The sequence below is a fragment of the Leiobunum rupestre genome, chromosome 1, assembly GCF_980474605.1.
Source record: "Leiobunum rupestre chromosome 1, qqLeiRupe1.1.hap1, whole genome shotgun sequence".
NCBI lineage: Eukaryota > Metazoa > Arthropoda > Arachnida > Opiliones > Sclerosomatidae > Leiobunum > Leiobunum rupestre.
The window spans coordinates 50,997,535-51,019,675 of record NC_143384.1 but is presented as its reverse complement, the minus strand read 5'-3'; the positions used below and the strand labels follow the sequence as shown (position 1 = coordinate 51,019,675).

The window sequence follows — 22,141 nt, the reverse complement described above, 5'->3', positions numbered from 1 at the left end:
AGATAAAATCTATCTCAAATTACTGAATAACTAATCTGACAATGAAATTTTACCTAATTGATAGCTTTGGATCGAGGCGCTAACTACATTTTAAAACTATGTACACTGATTACAAGCCTTTGGAAATGCTAATTCTTTTTAGTTTCAAATTTATTTATTGGTTTTATTTAGAATTAATAGCTTGATTTTAATTTTAACGGGTCAGGTCATGAAGCGGTATATGTAATTATTAAGAAAATATAAAAAACAGTTAAAGTAATATTTAACGAAAAGAAAAATTTTAAAAACTTTTTTGTATAAAAGATTAAATTTATTAAAGGGAATATAACCTGCAAAGCAATCTTTATGGAAGACCCCTTTAATTTTTCAAGTTTCCCTGTACAGTGGCGCCAAACATTTTTAAAGCCAAAGGCAAGAGCGGCCAGAGCTTCAAACGTTGGTGTTCCACAGCAAATACCTGAGGTTATATTCCCTTTAATTTAAGAATAAAAAACTGAAAATTTTCTAATGTTACGTAACGTACAGGTTTTAATTTAATAAATTTCTAATAGATTTTATTAAACACTTTTTCCCTGTCCTAAAATACTTGGGTAATGTTTTGACTAGTTTTTCAACTTAGGAAGTTTAAGATATTATTAGTTCTAGTTCTGCTTTTATTGCACTCGTAATCAGTTTACGTACATTCAAAGCTATAGGCTTGTACACCGAGTACAGGAAGTTATCAGCCCTCGATTGGTACCAGTGCAGGTGCTAGGGGTAGGTAAGGTATGCCTATAAATTTGAAAGGGTGCTTTCCCGAAAACTTTCCGTATTTTTCCGAAAAAAATAAGAAAAAGGTTTTTATTCCATGATTAATCTAATATTGTTTGCAAATTTCAATAAAGCGGAATTTTCGCCTCATTTTTCCGAATCTAAAAGTAAAACTAAACCTCTAGACTAGTTTAAACTGATTAACAATGTAACGCTATTAATGTTTTGTAGTATGTTTACTGATATTAGACATTTTATATCAATAAAAAGTTAAAAACATTAAAAACCCTTAAAAAGTAATTTCAGTTTAAATTTTTCCGATTTGCGGAAATTTTCTGGACAACGTTTTGGGTTAAAACTTTTAAATTGGTAAAAATACTACAGATAATTATAAAAGTTATCAAAATTTTGACGGTGAATCAGCATATTTTTCCAGCTTTGGAAAATAAAAAAGGATCCTAAATTCCTTCTCCTACATTAAAATCCTGGCGCCACCACTTCTGGCGACATCATGAAACATAATAAAACCTTTACGATATAAAATGAATTTACCTTATTGAGGTCTTTGTCTTTGACGTCCATAAGGCTTTCGAGGTGTCTCGCCCTCGTTTCGATCTCTATTAACCTTGACCTGAGCCTATCGTTCTCCAGCCTCTCTTCTTCGGATCGAATATTACCTGGGCGCATCAGAGAAAAAATAAATGTTTTAATCGGCGGGACAGTGCAAGCGTCGAAAATGAAATGAATGTGGCATTGGTTTTCATTAATATGTATTTCGTACACTCTACAACACGCGAAGGTGTTACCAAATATTTACTGTGGAGGATATAGGGTTCGTGACGCGGATGGGCCCTAAACGGATTCAGTAACAAATGATTCTCCTCATAACAAGTGCTCCCAAAAACGAATTTTACTGGGCGGGCCCCATAAACGCCCTTAATGGATTCCTCCTCATAACAAGGGCCCTAAAAACGAATTTTACAGGGCGGGCCCCATAAACTCCCTCAATGGATTCCTCCTCATAACAAGTGCCCCCAAAAACGAATTTTACAGGGCGGGCCCCATAGACGCCCTCAATGGATTCCTCCTCTTAACAAGGGCCCTAAAAACGAATTTTACAGGGCGGGCCCCATAAACGCCCTTAATGGATTCCTCCTCATAACAAGGGCCCTAAAACGAATTTTACAGGGCGGGCCCCATAGACGCCCTCAATGGATTCCTCCTCTTAACAAGGGCCCTAAAAACGAATTTTACAGGGTGGGCCCCATAAACTCCCTCAATGGATTCCTCCTCATAACAAGTGCCCCCAAAAACGAATTTTACAGGGCGGGCCCCATAGACGCCCTCAATGGATACCTCCTCTTAACAAGGGCCCTAAAAACGAATTTTACAGGGCGGGCCCCATAAACGCCCTTAATGGATTCCTCCTCATAACAAGGGCCCTAAAACGAATTTTACAGGGCGGGCCCCATAAACTCCCTCAATGGATTCCTCCTCATAACAAGTGCCCCCAAAAACGAATTTTACAGGGCGGGCCCCATAGACGCCCTCAATGGATTCCTCCTCTTAACAAGGGCCCTAAAAACGAATTTTACAGGGCGGGCCCCATAAACGCCCTCAATGGATTCCTCCTCATAACAAGTGCCCCCAAAAACGAATTTTACAGGGCGGGCCCCATAGACGCCCTCAATGGATTCCTCCTCATAACAAGGGCCCTAAAAACGAATTTTACAGGGTGGGCCCCATAGACGCCCTTAATGGATTCCTCCTCATAACAAGAGTCCCCAAATTGAACTTTACAGGGTGGGCCCCATAAACCTTAATTATGCAACTGAGGACGGCCCCTATAAGAAAGGTTGAAGGTACAAATAAGCGGGCCGTGCTGCCTGGTGGCTCGAATGGATTCCGAAATTATAGTTTTAATGGGGGCCCGGGCCCGTGGTCGTCGGCCTCGATGGAGGAAGAATTAAGAGGAGGCGAAATTAAACATCCGATGCTAAGCGGCTTAAGTATTTTCGTAAAAACAAACAAAACCTAATGGCAGAGGTGTGAAAAAAAAACTTTTTTGGGGATTGAATCAAATATAAAATATTTGATTTATAGTTAAGTCAAATAGCAAATCGAATATTGCAAACGTCGAATAGTTCGGTGGAGTTTTTTTGGATGAAAAACAGGGTCAGTTTATTGATCAAATACCAAAGAGCATTTCGAATATCAAACAATTACATATTTTTATTGTTTTAGTTTCACTTCGTTTTTTTGGGAAATTCCAAAACATTCCTAGGATCAATAACAGGGTTACCACAGTTTTTCCATATTCAAATTCCCTGATTTTTCCTGGCCATTTCCAGAGATTTTCCCTGACTTATTTCACGCTAAAATTTGGTTATTTATAAGTAAACATTTCCCAGTTTCAACCGAAATTAAATATCCTTATTTTTCCCTGATTTTCAAACAAGTTCTTAAAATTTCCTGACTTTTCCCAATAGATAAGGTACTAAAAATACCAAGCGATTATTCGACCAGTTTTGCGAACTATTTGAAATTTCTTATTCGACTATTTGATCAGAAAAAACTAATATTTTTTAAAATAAATCGAATATTCGATCGAATCATTTGAGGTAACTAAATATCTCATTAAAACAGAAATCATTTTGAAATAATTTACAGAAAATCACGTCGTCGTGTACAGTGTTTCACCTAATTATCTTAAGATATGCTAGATATCTTAAGATACCTTCGTAATGCCAGAAAGGCTTAACGATCTAGCCTTGATCCTTCTACACAGAGATTTTTCTGGATACATCGACTTAATGTTTGGGTGAGATTTTAGAAAGAATACATTTTTAAAATATAGTAAAATTTAGAGCTGTACATTTTCTTGCTTAAGTTTTAAGTATATAAAATTCTCAATAAAAAATAATGGCCCGGACCCCCACAGGATTTTATTCGCTCATCGCCGAAAGTTTATAAAATAAACCGATCATTGAACCGAAAACTTTGAGGTACTCGCTACAAGCTAGGAGCAACAAACACAGCACCCCACACAAGGAGAACGCAACCCGTCAAAAGTCGTGGATTTTCGTGTGTACGTTTTTCATTGGCTAGACGCTTTAGCGCCTTCTGCCGTCGGAAGGGGAAAATTCGGAAATTGTCTTCCCCCCGCCCGTAAAACGTTCAGCGTAAAGGCTCGTCCAATGAAATCTGTACACAACACTGCTTTAGCGTGATTAAAGGCTATCTGCATTTAGAGGTCGGCGTTTGGATAAAAATTAATAACTTTTATCTTGTTTTATCCACAACCGACGATTATCCGAAAAATAAAATTATTTTTTGCCTGTTAAATCCCTTTCTATTCGTGGATAATATCTATAAATAAACAGTTAACCGCAAGTTTTATGGTTAATCGATATTTTGGCTGTTAATTTATCCGTTTTGCCCACCTCAAGCTGCATTCTCGTTGTGTTTGTTGCTCCTAGCTACGAGTGATCTTTAAAGGAAAAGTCCAGGTTGGGTAAGACTTGGGTCTATTTGAAAGATCATGTTTAAATAAACTCCAAAATATCAGTCGTGAAATTGTATCTTTTTTTAATGACGAGAAATTAATTTTTAAACGAGCCAAATTTACCCGCCAAGCGATCTGCCATTTTGTTTCGCGGTGACGTTTTAGGACTTTAATCACGCGCTGTTCGCGCCATAACAGCGCTCTGTTCCCCGCGCGCGCTTGGTCCGCGTGCGGTCTGCGGAGGGAAGGCCAAACAAAATGGCAGCTCGCTTGGCGGGTAAATTTGGCTCATTTAAAAATTAATTTCTCGTCATTAAAAAAAGATACAATTTTACGACTGATATTTTAGAGTTTATTTAAACATGATCTTTCATATAGACCCAAGTTTTACCCAACCTGGACTTTTCCTTTAAGGAATACTTGAGCTATGGAAATTCAAAATGAAAAATAAAGCCAACAGTTAGATATTAAAAGAGATTCTTGCTTTAGGATAAGAAAGCTTCAAATATTTCAAAAAGATAAATGAATGTTGCAAAGTGCAGGTACTGAAGAAGTTTAATCTCGTTAGTCGCATTTGGAGCATGCAGAAATTAAGTTAAGAATTTCTCATTTTCGCTATGGCCTTTAAGGCTGGTTTTCATTAGGTGAACGTCGACGCGAAAAATTCCCGTTAGGCCTAATGCAATATTTTTGCGTCAACTCTCACCGTTGTGGCGTTTTTGTCCTAGTGAAAACCAGGCTTTAAGGCGAAAAGTTTGAAAGCTCGTGTGTGTTCCAACCTATTCCTTTGTTTTGCAGCATCTCCATTAGTTTCTTGATGCTTTCGTCTCTGGCGGCGAGCGTCTGCTTCTGCGTCTCTATCCTCATCTCGAGTTCCTGCGAGAAACAACAATTCTTTCCGTTTTAATGAGTTCCAAACACACGAACAATATTCGCAATGGCCCCGACACATATTCCCAACAATATCAGCGTCACCAAACTTTACAAAGAAAAGTAACTAAATAATGAATATTTGATGAATATGATTATGCTAAAATATAATAATAATAATAATCAGCTGGTATGTTCCCATTTAACCCAATTTTACCTTCTCCCAAAGTTATCAGTTCTCCCAAAAACATGGTGTCCCATTTGTCCCAATTCCATTTCTCCGAACCGGAGTTCATTTAACCCAAAAATATGTATTCCCATTTTACCCAACGATCAAGTTTCCCAAAAAAATTGATTCCCATTTCTCCCAACGATCAATATTCCCAAAAATATGGATTCCCCTTTCTCCCAATCATTATTTTCCAAATATATGGTAATTGCGCGGTTAGGTTAGGTTAGTAGGCATATCCTAATTGTAGTAATATAAAGAATTACTTGGACTTATTTCATGTAATATATACCAAGTGTAATTTTGGGACAATTGGGATTTGGGATAACTAATTTGGGACAAATGGGATTGGGACAAATAGGATTGGGACAAATAGGATTGGGAGAAATGGGATTGGGAGAAATGGGAATTGGGAGAAACTGGAATTGGGAGAACTATTTTGGGCGAAATGGGGGTAAACCAATCAGCTAGGCTAATATCCGAAGCACTATTTTCGGCCCGTAATCTAACGACTTTTAATTATCAGTTAGGCTAATACCAAAGGCACCATCTTAGGCCCAAGTCATCTAGCGACTTATAATTTCATTAAACAGGTAGCTGGGTTACAATGCGTAGGAGGGTGGTGCAAGCCCTTCATGCATGGCGAGCTACAGCACCCAATTTGTTTTTGCTATGGAACCCTAAATTATCCACCTAATTCTGGCGTAACCCCAACTCATTTTTTTACTTATTTTAGTTGTTGTTTAACTGAACTGCTTTGAATCAAAGATAATTTAAACTCGTACCCTAGATTCGAATACTGAGAGCTTTCCCATTGACGGTTTTGTTACGAACCGTGTACCCCGAGGTGTACCCTTTTCCGGCACGTGACCTCAGAAAAATCGGGCTCCATCGGTTGCGGTAAGGCGCAAACCATGGAGCGAATTTTTTCTGAGTTCCAGCGGGAAGTGGGTAAACCCTATCGGCAACGCGCGAGAGAGTGATTTCGAATCTAGGGTACGAGTTTAAATTATCTTTGTTTGAATAACTGGAATTATTCATACCCAAATATAACATGTCCCCCCCCCCCCCCCCCCCAAAGGTACGTCCCTGTGTTGCGTTCCCCTTATCCGGCAATCTGATCTCAAACGGTATTTGATACATTATAACAAGTAACCGATCTGAACTTCTCTGCTATAATTAATCCCATCAGATTCAGTTAGCTAACATAACAGTGCTGCCAGGCATAACTAAATCTATAAGTTATTAAATATATTTTATTCGTTATCAAATTGCTGATTTGTTTTTTAGAAAATGGAAAATTTCTTCATTCTTAAGAAGATCAAGCTGGCTACGATACTGAAAAGTTATATCTCGTCTTTGAGTGTTTCGTACGTTACAGAACTGCTAGGCTTAATTATATCAATAAATAATTCGTTATCAAATTGCTAGTGTCCAGGGTTTGAAAAAATCCAGACCAGTGGTTTTAATTGGCTATAACCGTTTTTTTTTGTTAGAACCGGCTAAAATATAAACAGTACCTTTTATTTGTGTAAGTAGAAATTGTCTGCAGTTATTTTCGTAAATAAGAAACTAAACAAAGAAAGCGAAATAACTATATTAAATAACTGAATTATTTTGATTTCCTCGGGAAATTCCCCCTAGTTTTTGTGTATGACAGAAGCGAGGCAGCGAACTTTGGAACTTTAAACCTACCGAAAAACTGGTATAAGTAAACCGGTTTCTAAATATGAAACAAAAAATAAACTCAATTTCTAAATAAAAACTATTAATTTACTAAAATATTCATATTGTAATTTGTTTTAAAAAAGCCACAAAAATCTGGATTTTTTCAAGTAGCTATAACCGGATTTAACTAGGTGGTTATATTCGGTATGGCTGGTTCTATGCCAACGCTGCTAGTGTCTTTCTGACTTTAAAGCCATAATTGACGGTAGCTATTTAGCAAAGTCCTGTATTTAGACTATGAATTCCGCAAGTGACTTCGGTGTTGGAATTTTAAAAAAAATATTTATTCTTAAGCAGATCAAACAAAATTAACAGAAAATAAAATTTCGATTGGGAATTCAATGATGGGAAATGTGAAGTCGATAACTGAAATCTGCTCAGCTTCTGTCTGTCGAATTACTCGGGAGGCGCTAACTGTGCTAAGTCATGCACACAACGTCACCCATGCTTTTTCCTATTCATAAAAAATTCGCGCCCACAATGGCGGCCATGGCCAAAGCTACGGAGTGCTACTACTCTATAGTCATTCTCCCTACGTGATAATACATTCTTGATAATACGAATAACGAAGGGAGCAAACTAGAACTGAACGATTTGAATTTGACCAAATAAGGAGCTCATAAGGCTCGAAGCAAAATTTCCTTTGATTAATAAATTAAAAACCGTCGTACAGGGTTCGTACAAAATTTCCGGAATTAAATTCCCTGACATTGCCAGGTTTTCCCTGACCATTTTTTTCAAATAAATGAATGGTTCGAGGTAATATCTTGAAAAATATTTATTACGTACGTCTTTCAAAAATGTATTTTCCCGATTTGTTTGGGGTCATTTTAAAATTCCCTTACTTTTTGGACCATTTTCAAATTGCCTGACTTTTCCCTGACAATTTTCAAATTCCCTGACTTTTCCCTGATCTTTTGGAAACATATTCAAATTCCCTGACTTTTCCCTGACCTTTTGGAAACATTTTCAAATTCCCTGACTTTTCCCTGACCTTTTGGAAACATTTTCAAATTCCCTGACTTTTCCCTGACCTTTTGGAAACATTTTCAAATTCCCTGACTTTTCCCTGACCTTTTGGAAACATTTTCAAATTCCCTGACTTTTCCAGGTCGTGTACGAACCATGCCGTAATAGGGTTATTTGAGATAAGAAAACAAAATTAATAAATAAGAATATACGCTGTGACATTGACCTTGGTGAGTTTTACAGAATAAAATTTAAAAACCACGAATGAATCAGTCTTAGCCAGGGTTCAAGTACAGCTATTGGTAACACGATTTCCCAGATTTTTCCAGGCTTTCCCACGAATATTTCCCAGATTTTTCCAGGCTTTCCCACGAATATTTCTCTGATTTTTCCAGGCTTTCCCACGAATATTTCCCAGATTTTTCCAGGCTTTCCCACGAATATTTCTCTGATTTTTCCAGGCTTTCCCACGAATATTTCCCAGATTTTTCCAGGCTTTCCCACGAATATTTCTCTGATTTTTCCAGGCTTTCCCACGAATATTTCCCAGATTTTTCCAGGCTTTCCCACGAATATTTCTCTGATTTTTCCAGGCTTTCCCACGAATATTTCCCAGATTTTTCCAGGCTTTCCCACGAATATTTCTCTGATTTTTCCAGGCTTTCCCACGAATATTTCCCAGATTTTTCCAGGCTTTCCCACGAATATTTCTCTGATTTTTCCAGGCTTTCCCACGAATATTTCCCAGATTTTTCCAGGCTTTCCCACGAATATTTCTCTGATTTTTCCAGGCTTTCCCACGAATATTTCCCAGATTTTTCCAGGCTTTCCCACGAATATTTCTCTGATTTTTCCAGGCTTTCCCACGAATATTTCCCAGATTTTTCCAGGCTTTCCCACGAATATTTCTCTGATTTTTCCAGGCTTTCCCACGAATATTTCCCAGATTTTTCCAGGCTTTCCCACGAATATTTCTCTGATTTTTCCAGGCTTTCCCACGAATATTTCCCAGATTTTTCCAGGCTTTCCCACGAATATTTCTCTGATTTTTCCAGGCTTTCCCACGAATATTTCCCAGATTTTTCCAGGCTTTCCCACGAATATTTCTCTGATTTTTCCAGGCTTTCCCACGAATATTTCCCAGATTTTTCCAGGCTTTCCCACGAATATTTCTCTGATTTTTCCAGGCTTTCCCACGAATATTTCCCAGATTTTTCCAGGCTTTCCCACGAATATTTCTCTGATTTTTCCAGGCTTTCCCACGAATATTTCCCAGATTTTTCCAGGCTTTCCCACGAATATTTCTCTGATTTTTCCAGGCTTTCCCACGAATATTTCCCAGATTTTTCCAGGCTTTCCCACGAATATTTCTCTGATTTTTCCAGGCTTTCCCACGAATATTTCCCAGATTTTTCCAGGCTTTCCCACGAATATTTCTCTGATTTTTCCAGGCTTTCCCACGAATATTTCCCAGATTTTTCCAGGCTTTCCCACGAATATTTCTCTGATTTTTCCAGGCTTTCCCACGAATATTTCCCAGATTTTTCCAGGCTTTCCCACGAATATTTCTCTGATTTTTCCAGGCTTTCCCACGAATATTTCCCAGATTTTTCCAGGCTTTCCCACGAATATTTCTCTGATTTTTCCAGGCTTTCCCACGAATATTTCCCAGATTTTTCCAGGCTTTCCCACGAATATTTCTCTGATTTTTCCAGGCTTTCCCACGAATATTTCCCAGATTTTTCCAGGCTTTCCCACGAATATTTCCCAGATTTTTCCAGGCTTTCCCACGAATATTTCCCAGATTTTTCCAGGCTTTCCCACGAATATTTCTCTGATTTTTCCAGGCTTTCCCACGAATATTTCTCTGATTTTTCCAGGCTTTCCCACGAATATTTCCCAGATTTTTCCAGGCTTTCCCACGAATATTTCTCTGATTTTTCCAGGCTTTCCCACGAATATTTCCCAGATTTTTCCAGGCTTTCCCACGAATATTTCTCTGATTTTTCCAGGCTTTCCCACGAATATTTCCCAGATTTTTCCAGGCTTTCCCACGAATATTTCTCTGATTTTTCCAGGCTTTCCCACGAATATTTCCCAGATTTTTCCAGGCTTTCCCACGAATATTTCTCTGATTTTTCCAGGCTTTCCCACGAATATTTCCCAGATTTTTCCAGGCTTTCCCACGAATATTTCTCTGATTTTTTTCAGGTGCAAGATAAAATAAAACGGAGATTTTAAAACGGAGTAATTCCTTTCGTGATTGTCATTTAAGTTAAATTGTTTCAATATTACAGTAAAAAATAAGATATAAAGTCAAATCTTTAATAAGAAAAACTAATTGGTGTAAATTTGTATTCATTAGGGCAAACTTTCTGAATTCCCTGATATTTCCAGGTTTTCCAGGTCTGTATCAGCCCTGAAACTAGAACTGAACGATTTGAATTGGACCAAAGCTTATAAGGCTATAAGCAAAGTTTCCTATGATTTATAAATTAAAACACCATGTTAATGGGTTATTTGAGATAAAAAAATCAAAATCATACGCTGTATTTTTGGCGATTTTAGCCACAGGTATTCCGGATTAAAAACCATTAGGATTTTTGATTTGAAATGTATTTTCAGATATTTCCAAAATGTCATGCATTTTAATTTAAAGCCTTAAGCTGAATCAGAAGATATCAATCGCCGGAAAACGAGCTAAAAAAATCCAAATGTGGGGTGGCGGAGTGGTTAGCACTTTCGCCTCGCAGCAAGAGGAGCCGGGTTCGATCCCAGCTTGTGGCACTGGGTGAAAACTCGGAACAACTCCTTCCGCGTTGAGTTTGCAAGTTCTCTCCCCACTGGTTTAAGGGGGCTTCCCGCGAGTTCTTCGGTTTCCCCTTCCATAAAAACTTGTCTAGGTTAACGGTAATAGTTAGTGTAGGGAGCTGTTGGCTCGCGTGGCATGCAGGGCTTGCCACCACCCTCCTACGCATTGTAGCCTGGCCACCTGAATTAAGGCCTTTAAAAGTCGCATGATGACTTAGGCCTAAGGTGGTGCCTTGGGTATTAGCCTAGCTGATTATTATTATTATTATGTACCTTGATGACTTTAACGGTAATTTAAGGACTTGAACAAATTGTAACTTTCAGGTCTTGGTGGTGGTAGCCCCGATTTCCCTGAATAGCCTTACTTCAGCTCAGGTCCGTTTTGTATAAATTGAATAAAATTAAAGTTATTCCCTTTAAACATAAATACCTAGACCTTATTTTGCAGCCAAAAGTTTCTTTACTCCCGCGTAAATATGCAGGGTATTTCAAAAGGTTATGCAAAAATTTGAAGGAGTTGTAGGGGGTGAGTTGAGAAGTATGCCTGTTTTTGCCCCATTGTGACAGGTGAAATAGGACTTTGTAAAACAATCGCGGTATTCATCGTAAAAAAGTAAACTTAAACAGTATTCAAAATCTCTGCTACTTAGTTTTGCGCTTGCTGCAGCCTACTTCCAGGGGCTAGTAAGCCACACTTTGAAGCTCTCTTGCACTCTTTTAACTCATCGTAGGAAAATGGGGAAAAACAAGCATATTTCTATCATCCTCTACAACTCCCTAAACAATTTGCATAACCTTTTGAAACACCCTGTATATTTGTATTAAATCTGAAGCGTTTATTGCCGATTCCAAATGATATTGCAATAGCTTTGATCAACTCAAAGGGCTTAACGTAATCATAGTCTCATTAGCGAGCTTTGATAAAGCGCCGGCGTTCAATGAATAGTTGATTTTATAAAATGTCTTTACGCTTGCCCAACTTGTTGAAATGTTGCCCTGGAATAGTTCAGCCAATACCTAAGAATGAGTCTATAAGCTCTTTAGTGGGAGAGAAAACCGATCCACAGCTGAAGCGGGGAGGTAACATTTCAACAAGATGGCCAAGCCTACGCATGAGCCCCGTGAGATTGCTCCATTAAGTGAAATGCCACATTTCTGGCTAACTCTCCGTTTGCGTGTCTCCGAGCGTTCGCCAGACACGCTAGTTCTGGACAGAAACGCGTTCACGATTTACATTATTATATTTATTTTGGAAAAGACAATTGACAATTGTGATTCGGAGCTTCGCATTCAAATAAATAAACGCTGCATTGAAAGGATTTATCATAGCAAGCATGTACAGGGTTCGAATAAAAAAAACCTAGCCCAAAAAAACCCACTTAAAAAACCCCATAATTTAAAAAAACATGAGTGGAAAATTTTTAGATATTTATTATTTTAGAAATTTAAAAATATTCTTACAACTTGTAAAGAACTTAAAAATACTAACTTACTAAGAGTAAGATAATTATTACTTTTATTATCTAAACAACCTTATATCTAAATCTTTATAGAGTAATGGCACTGTGACGTCCTAGTACGTCACCCATGTTCTTTCCTATAGATAATTTGCGACCAAAATGGCGGCCATGGCCAAAGCTACAGAGTGCTACTACTCTATTAGACTATTAGCCTATTACCAGTGTTTTGGTTCAGCCCGGAAATATCTATAGACTTTCACAAGTTTCATTGCCTCTTCACATGTAAAATTGTAAAATTAAATTGTTATTATATTTAATAAACAATAATAATTTAATAAACATAATATATTTAATAAACATAATATATTTAATAAACATAATATATTTAATAAACAGTAATAATTTAATAAACATAATATATTTCATAAGCAATAATAATTTAATAAACATAATATATTTAAAATTTTTAAAATAAAAAACCCAAAAAAAAACATAAATACCCAAAAAAACCCGAAAAAACCCACTGGGCTGGGTATTTAAAAAAAAAACGTTTTTTTTTAAACCCTGAGAATGTATAAAGGTTAACAGAGAGTATGTATCAGCGTGTGTAGTCTCTGTTTTCATGTCTTCAAGATATTTCAGACCATATACAACATAATCACCTAAACGTTTTCCTCGGCATAAACAGTTCATATGCAACATGCGCACTCAGAGGTTGGCCTCTGTATAAACAGCCCATATGCAACATAATCACTATTCACTCATAAGTTTGCCTCTACATAAATAACCCATATGAAACATAATCACTTAGAGGTTGGACTCTGTATAAACAGCCTATATGCAACATTATAACTCACAAGTTTGCCTCTGTTTAAACAGCCCATGTGCAACATTATAACTCACAAGTTTGCCTCTATATAAACAGCCCATATGCAACATAATCACTCAGAGGTTGGACTCAGTATAAACAGCCTATAGGCAACAGTATAACTCACAAGTTTGCCTCTGTATCAAAAACCTATATGCAACAGTATAACTCACAAGTTTCCCTCTGTATAAACAGCCCATATGCAACATTATAACTCACAAGTTTGCCTCTATATAAACAGCCCATATGCAACATAATCACTCAGAGGTTGGACTCAGTATAAACAGCCTATAGGCAACAGTATAACTCACAAGTTTGCCTCTGTATCAAAAACCTATATGCAACAGTATAACTCACAAGTTTCCCTCTGTATAAACAGCCCATATGCAACATTATAACTCACAAGTTTGCCTCTATATAAACAGCCCATATGCAACATAATCACTCAGAGGTTGGACTCAGTATAAACAGCCTATAGGCAACAGTATAACTCACAAGTTTGCCTCTGTATCAAAAACCTATATGCAACAGTATAACTCACAAGTTTGCCTCTGTTTAAACAGCCCATATGCAACATTATAACTCAAAAGTTTGCCTCTATATAAACAGCCCATATGCAACATAATCACTCAGAGGTTGGACTCTGTATAAACAGTCCATATGCAACATTATAACTCGTAAGTTTGCCTCTGTATAAAACATCCCATATGCAACATAATCACTTATAAGTTGGCTTCTGTATAAAATTTCCATAACATAAACTTCAATAAGAATATGTTTCACACGGAACATACAATTAGGGGACCCAAAAATAGAAATAAATCTTACATTCCTTGCGCTATAGAAAAGGTTACGATGGAAACAAACCACGAGTTAATAATCAGCTAGGCTAATACCCAAGGCACCACCTTAGGCCTAAGTCATCAAGTGACTTTTGAAGCCTTTAATTCAGGTGGACGGGTTACAATAGCGTTAATCTATAGATTGTCAAAGTCAGAAACACGCAAGGAGTTCTGGGCGTTTTCAAATAACTTCCGTTTCCCATTTATATAGTTGATGACGCGTTTTCGTCACTTAGTTGGAAGTGACGTAAATTACCTCATATCAAACGAGGTTTCATTAAAGAAAATACCTATCTGCCATATTTTATGGGTGATTATGTTAACAGCAGGGGCGCCAATCGTTATTTTCTCCAGGGGGGCCCAGATCCCAAATATATAAAATTAATGTGAAAACATTTAATTTAAAAAAGTTATATTAATAGAAAAATGTTTTCGAAAATTTTATTTATATTAAAAAATGTTTTTTCCGGTATCACATTTATCAGAAGTAAATGAACCGTGTTATGTGAGAGGGCCAAAATTTTAAAAGGCATTTTCCTTAACGTGGGGGGATGAAAATCCATCGGAGTTCCACCCCCCCCCCTTTAGTTCCCGCCGAAAATTGCACTAAGGAATTGTGGGTATCCACATTCGATATAACCGTCATCACCTACTATAGTCAGTTGCAGGCTATGAAAGACTAAATATATAGTACAGTCGGCGCAAGGATACCTCAGACCATTTCCAGGCAGTCGACCGCGCGAAATTAAAATTTGACCACTTTACGGTCAATTTCAAATTTCGTGAGTTTCATCGTTTTTCGCGCCATCTAGGAACCGAAATTGGAATCTATTTTTTAATTTCATGTTGTCACGAGTTTAATTACTGAATACAGCCGAATTATTTTGCTAAAGAAGGTTCGATAATGGAAGCTCCAAATATTTTAAATAGCCCAAGAGGTTACTATAAAAAGCATGATAAAGGTTTATTGTTAACAAGTAAAGAGAAAAATATAATTTTAAACGTCTATAGCTCATTAAGACAACGTTACCTCCAAGAAAGCGTGGTAAGAAACTGCCGATTTAACTGGTAAGACGTAGAAATAAATTTACAAAAATAAATAATTATACATACTATTTTAAATTTAAGAATGATAGGAATGCCTTATCTTTGAAATTTGCTCGCCACCACAATTATGAAATTAAAAAATAAAGATTCCAATTTCGGTCTCTAGATGGCGCTAAAAGATGACAAAAAGATAAAAATTCGAATTTGACCGTAAAATGGCCAAATTCAAATTTCTTGCGGTGGAATGACCGGAAACGATCTGAGGCATCCTTGCGCCGATTGTACTATATATTTTGTCTTTCTTAGCCTGCAACTCACTATAGTCTATACATGGCGATAGTGGAGCCATGGGCCAAATAATGATAAATCCAGGACATGACTCTGGTACCTTCACGCGTACTAAATCGGCCGTCCACTAAAAGACACAGGCGGCCATTTTAGTAGGGGGGAAAAGGAGGAAAAATAAAAAAAAATTGGGGGCAAAATCAAGCAAGTTTCCGGTTTCCCGAACGCCATCTAGTGATGACTGAGTCGGAATTCGAAAATAAGTGGCGGTTGTAATTCGAAAATCCTGCCATATTTGGCCCCTCATTTTTTGATAAATTTTAACGATTCTAGGAAAGTATATGTTTAATATTAAATATTATATACATGTTAATTATACTAATTATGAACTTAGTACGTATAAAAATAAGTACTTACTTTAATAACCACACTATATATGATAACTGTGAATACATATTCCAGGATATTTACTACGACGACTACGTGTATTATTTTTGAAAACTGTCCCTAAAACATTTGCCCCCAAAATGACGTAGTTCCGCGATCGCGCGTTTTTCCCAATAGGGGGCAATAGTGATCGGGTGTTAGCGCTGTTGGACGGGTTTTTCGCTTAGAGTCATGTCCTGGATTTATCATTATTTGGCCCATGGTGGAGCTAAAGATCTCATATGGAACTCCGCTTAGTATGAGAGATATAGCGGTCTGATAACTTCGGTTCATTTACTTCTGCATTTATCAATAAATGAATAACCAGCGCTATCCAAATCAATGTTTAAATTTTTTATAATGTGATAATCGTTCAAACTTTCTTGCCGCGTATATTTTTGTTATGACGTCATTCTTTCGTCACTCCAACTCCATACCGAGCTATAAGGAATTACTAACTGACACACTTAAGAAACATAATTATAAACTTATGATAAACAGTATATTCAAAAGGATTAATTATATTTCTTTTCGGTGGTAGCTCGTAACGTCGTAGGCATACGTCATAGCTAAGCTCCGCCTTAAAACAGTCGCCATGACATTAATCTACGTCACAGATCACGAGGCGTAACAGGGGGCTATTCTGTTTGGCAAATAATCACGTTTCCACTTTTACGGAGAAAAAAGTAACAAGTTTTTTGTCAGTAAAAGTGAACCAAACCCAACGTATATTTTTGCTTTAAAGGGGAACGGTCAAGCTTTAACCAGTTAGGTAGCTCTATAGCCCATTAAAAACTAAAATTTATGGCGAGAACCGCATCAAAAAATATTGAATGGTTAATTTTTAATAAAATAAAGATATTTCGGGAAATTGAAAAGCGCGCGTCCGCCGCGACACCTGGTGAGAAATCGGTGAGACAGAAAAACAACATAAAAGCGCGCGCTGCTGAAGACGCGAAAAATTTGTTTTGCACGCGCGGTGCGTCCCAGTTATACGAGACCTAAGTACAGTTAAAGCCTACGGATGAATTCATAGGCTCTTTGGTGGGAAGGCTAATGGAAGCATAGTGGCCCTTCCCATCAAAACAAGAAGGCCACGTTACTTTATTATATCGCCCATTGCCCGATTTTAAAAGTTAGGATAGTTCGCTAATCGCTCACTAAGGGGCTGCTGGCGCTGGCGATACAGTACCTTAAGATGGCGCCGAAATTTCAAACCCAAATACTTGGCGATATTTTGCGTTTCCACTTTTTGGGCCAAAAACTATTTTTTCGAGACAAAATAAGGTACGTGTAAGTATATTAAACGTCTTGTTGATCTTTTGATATGCAAATAAGGCGATATTTGGAAAAGCTTGGCCGTTCCCCTTTAATAAAAATATAGTCGTTCCTTTAGCCGAAACTAGTCAGACTAAGGCTTAAGCCTTAATAAAAGTTTTAAATATATGCAAATTTAACGAAGTTTTATTTTAACCTACAATTTAACAACGCATATAGCACTGCTAACCTAACTATTAATTAATGTTATAATATACGCTTGCTAAACTTGTTTTTATGTTTTTCATTCGTCAAGAAATACGTAGAAGTTCAGTTCCGTTTATGCTTAAAAACAGGGTGCCTCTTCCAATTTACTCTTATACTCAGGGCTATTCGTAGTAAAACGTCATCGATACGTCACCCGTGACGCAGTAGCAACATCAAAACAAGAAGGTCAATGTTAATTTATAGAAAGACCTATTGCTTCCATATTACAATATATAAAATAAGTAATGAAGTCAAAACTTCCAATTAAAAATCATGTAAATTTGTCCTCTGAACTTTTCTGTCGACAATCTAATAGGCGAAACTATAAAGTAAATTTGGTCCTAACCAACCTGCTAAAATGGGAAAACTAAATCACGTCACTACCATTTCACAGCCAACTTAAATTCGGTAACTTGCGCTTATAGTTGGCCGTGCGACGTTAAAGAAAAAAATTATTCCTTCCAGATACTGCAGACTAATTAACATACACTAATTTTCTATTACAAAATGTTTTATATAATAATATTAATTAGATAATTTAGATGAATTGATCAAAATTTAAACCACCATTAGCAAAATAAAACGAATAATAGATGACGCTGCAGTTCTCCACAAAGTTACGTGACTACCATCTTTTCAGCCCCCATGGACTTTATAGTTTCGCCTATTTCCTGGTATTTCCAGGTTTTCCAGATCTGAATGAACACTGTATTTCAAACGTCGCGACGGACCTTTAAGCCACGGCAATTCTTTCTTAAATTTAGAACTAGTCTCTCTACACTAAACTTTTAAGTAGGACGCACTGTAGAATTCACGGATTTGAAATACAGAAAGAGTTGAGAAGCCCAAGGCTTAAAAAAACTTTATCATATTTTTATCATGGTTGTTCACGATGCTTTGGTTTTCAAAATGCAAAATACTTTATCCATAACTAAATATGCAAAATACCAAATGCATTTTGAAAATTAGTTTTTCTAAATGCCAAATATAAAATGGTTTTGGCAGCTCAAAATAAAAATACAAAATGTATTTTGAAAATTGTTTTTTCAAAATGCAAAATGCTTCTCCAGCGTGGGAAATAAATCAGTGGTACTGTACGAATGTTCGTCTGCTTCTGAGTAAGTAACTGAGTATCGCCTTCTATAGGACACTTCCTTTCGCCTGTTCTCGGACTAAAAGTGTACTCTTTTTACCCTAAATCGGTTTATTCGTCTGTTCCGGGGATGAGAATTCCTCCGGCCCATAAACTATTCGCTTGTTCCGGAGAATTAAGGCTACTCTTTTTACTCCTTCTGAAAAGGAGGTGTAAAGAGAGTAAATCGGATTTTGTCGTCTGCTAGCCAGAATTTATCTGCTGAAAAGGCCACAGGCTGCCATTTTGGAAAAACGTTTTTACTCCGACCCAAACTATTAGCCACCACAGAATCGGAGTAAAATGATGTCATAGCCTTACTCTACTTACCCTACTATCAAATCACGGCACAAGCGAAAAGAAACCACCTTATGATTACTTGGGAGTAAATAGCAGACGAACTTTCTCTACAAGAGTTGCGATGATGGTAGCAGAGTTAAAACATTTTGAAAATGATATCAAACCCCCCAAAATGCAAAATAGTTTCCTAGAAACTCAAAATACATTTTGAACAACCCTAATTTTCATCGTAATTTTTCCGTCAAAATATGTAGTTGACGTCGCCCAAAACTATTTATAAACCTTAATTAATTAAGGTTATTATAAGTTAATTTTGAAAATTCCGCACTACCAAGTATTTACACCTCGAAGGTGACTTTTGATCAAATAATGTATTTATAATTTATCACGTTTCAAGATTTCGCAGTTAACCTGGTAAAACTATAATGAAATCAACTGCCGATGGTCTAGCCACTTCGTACAGATATGTACACATGTACTGAGTACAGCCTAATCTGCAATCAGTGACGTAATCAATGCAGTACTAGTTAAAGCTACAGGTTCGTATACCGATTACGAGCGATCAGACCTCAATCGCCACTAACCGTAAAAAGTCATTAAAGGGCATATAACCGCTAATATTTGTCACCTTCTCCCGCAAAGGTTTCTAATACTGGCCGTTAGCGGAGGTAAAACATAGAATAGTTGGGGTCTTCTATAACACGCGTTGGAGGTTAATATCAGCGCGCCATCTGTGCTAGAATTTGGAAGCTTTTAAAGTTACAACCAAGAACGGACAGCATATGGGCTCGGAGAATAGAACTTATCTGGAGGGGAGTTGGTTTTGGTCGAACGTCAGTTTAGTGCTGCCACCTTTTATCGGAATTTTGAACTATAAATATTTTTTGGTCCTCTAACCCTTGACCTTTAGCATAGGCCTTAAGATTTACTAAAATTTTTAAAATGGTAGAAGAATTTCATTTAAAGGTGATTTATCAAGATCTGTGTTTCCAAGATAAAATATTTCCCCATAATTAATCATGAACGTTTAAAAAAGTTGAAAACCGTTACACAACTATAACTTCCTACCAGCCTTGGAAATAACGGTGGTCAGATGGTCAAAGACCAGTTAATTAATTGCTCAGACCAGTTTATTTATTCAAAATTTGGGGGGTCACTGGTCACCGTGTCCAGTTTATTAATTCGAAATAATAACAAAAAAACAGAAGGTGACCAGTTTAATAATTCCAAATAATAGGAGATGACCTTTTAATTCAAGGTTTATATCAATTTTGATTTCCCTATTCACTGGATTTCTATGTACAGCGACTCCACTTACTACCGCCGCGGCCGCACGTCGATGTTTTATGTAGAGTCGAACTGTCTAACCCCCCTCTGGCCTCAAACCCTCAATCCTCTAGTCTCGCTTTCCCCAAGTACGGTAGGCTACGCGGTAACGGACCGGGGACTCTGGAGTTACGAGGCCTAGAGAAAGAGAGATAATACGGTAAATTACGAGGGTCTTCTAGGCTATGGTAGTAGTCTTAGGTGAGATAGTACTATATTGTACTATTTTGTGGTACTCGTAAAATGAAGTTAACTATTTTGAATACGTGTTAAGTTAATGTTACCAACATAATCTAACTTCTAAACATGTAGTATAGGTTTTTTTAGGCTTATAAATGACATTAGAACATTTTATATAAGACCAGTTTAATAATTCATAAGCTAGGGGTCACTGGTCATAAGGACCAGTTTAATAATTCATATGCTAGGGGGTCACTGGTCATAAGGACCAGTTTAAAAAAAACCTTATTTCCAAGGCTGCTTCCTACGCCTAGCTGCCCAAAACTGCGGATGTCGACAACTTCAATTTAATCTTTTTTCCGCCACTAGGTGACACTTAAAACGTAAGTCCGACCGAAATATCCGTGCTAGAGGTATCCTGACACTCAAATTATCGTAACAGAGCCAACAAAAATTATCGATTTCAGAATTCAATTATCGTACGCATGAAAACTGGCGGTAAATTTGAATTTAGCGTTAAATACCGACTTGAATTTTTTTTTTAATTTTTTTTACTAACACTTAAAAGTTCAACCGATTGATAAGTTCAGTTTTAACTGGTTAAAAATTATCGTGTGGGAAATCTGATTTATCGAAAAATGCGTTCTATCTTGGATTGGTTAAACACAGGGATTTCCCACAGAAGCAAATACGCGGAAACGATTGCAATGAAACCTCTACTTGTGAAATCGGCGCCCAAACGGAAATGACTAAAGCGCATGCGTTATAAGTGGATCAAGGGGAGATCTATTGGGGAGAGAGGTAAACGCATGGCAATTCTCCATCATAGCAATTGCAGGGCCCCCACTCAAATCTTAAATTTTTTTATAGGACAAATAGCATTATATTTATAAAAATATAGGACTTTATAGGACAATTTTTACAAGATTATAGGATTTTATAGGACTATATATGCTATTTCATTTGCTAACTTTATGCATTTAAAAACAAAATCTATATTTAGAGAAATAAATCTTTGATTTTCACTTAAAAAATAGAAACTATTTAAGCATTTTATCACAAAATTATATTAGTAGCTAAACATGTTAACAATAACAAAAGTAAAGACTAGAATGACTTGGTATAGGAATTTATCCTATTGCTAAATCTAGCAATTTAACTGAGTGGTCGGATTTGAAATGGGCAAAATATCAAAATTATAGGATTTTATAGGACTTTTGGGGGATTTTGCTAAAAATATAGGATGTTTCAGGACATTTTTGAAAATATAGGATTTTATAGGAATTATAGGACCTCTGGGGGCCCTGCAATTGAAACTAAAAATGTTTAGCGAACATACATTTGAGTGGCTAGGTATTACACCATCATCAGAACCAAGCAACCGAGTCAATGGTAAGAACTTATTTACTGAAATTTGTAATCTGAGAGTATATTAATTACGATTTTACCAAATTATTTAGGTGAAAAGAAAAGGGTGTCACTAAGCCTTGGTTCAAAATGTGAAGATGATAACGTTAGACACACACTTGGTGCATGCGCAATGGGCATTTCCGTTCATTTACCGATTTCCTCTGTTATCTTTTCTGCTACATAATGGAGTTTTAAGCTGGAGCGGTCATAAGTGGATCATTCTCTCTAACAAGGAGAGTACCCGAGGTGTTTATTGCCGATTTAGTTCAAAGTCGGCCGTAATGTGGACCTTTATGAGATATGAAATTTCCCAAAAGGAGACGTTGCACGACCCATTCGATTTGCCATGGCAACCAAAAATGTTTTTGACCACTTACAACCAAAATAAGATTTTTCCCTTATTTTACCCAAAATTTGTTACATTTTTAACCCAAAAATGATTCAATTTACCCAAACTTGATGAAATTTACCTAAATGTG

General features: G+C 36.9%; 1 protein-coding gene across 3 annotated transcripts in view; it reads right to left on the bottom strand.

The window, feature by feature from the left end:
* brp (ELKS/RAB6-interacting/CAST family member bruchpilot) overlaps window positions 1-22,141 on the bottom strand; it is a 181,599-nt gene that overhangs the window by 35,442 nt on the left and 124,016 nt on the right. For all 3 annotated transcript variants that reach the window (XM_090180409.1, XM_090180410.1, XM_090180411.1), the window contains exons 3-4: window positions 5,035-5,131; window positions 1,303-1,427 (exon numbers count right to left, since the gene is read on the bottom strand). In XM_090180409.1, coding sequence (XP_090036535.1) covers window positions 1,303-1,427; window positions 5,035-5,131 — 222 coding nt within the window. The remainder of the gene's footprint in view (window positions 1-1,302; window positions 1,428-5,034; window positions 5,132-22,141) is intronic.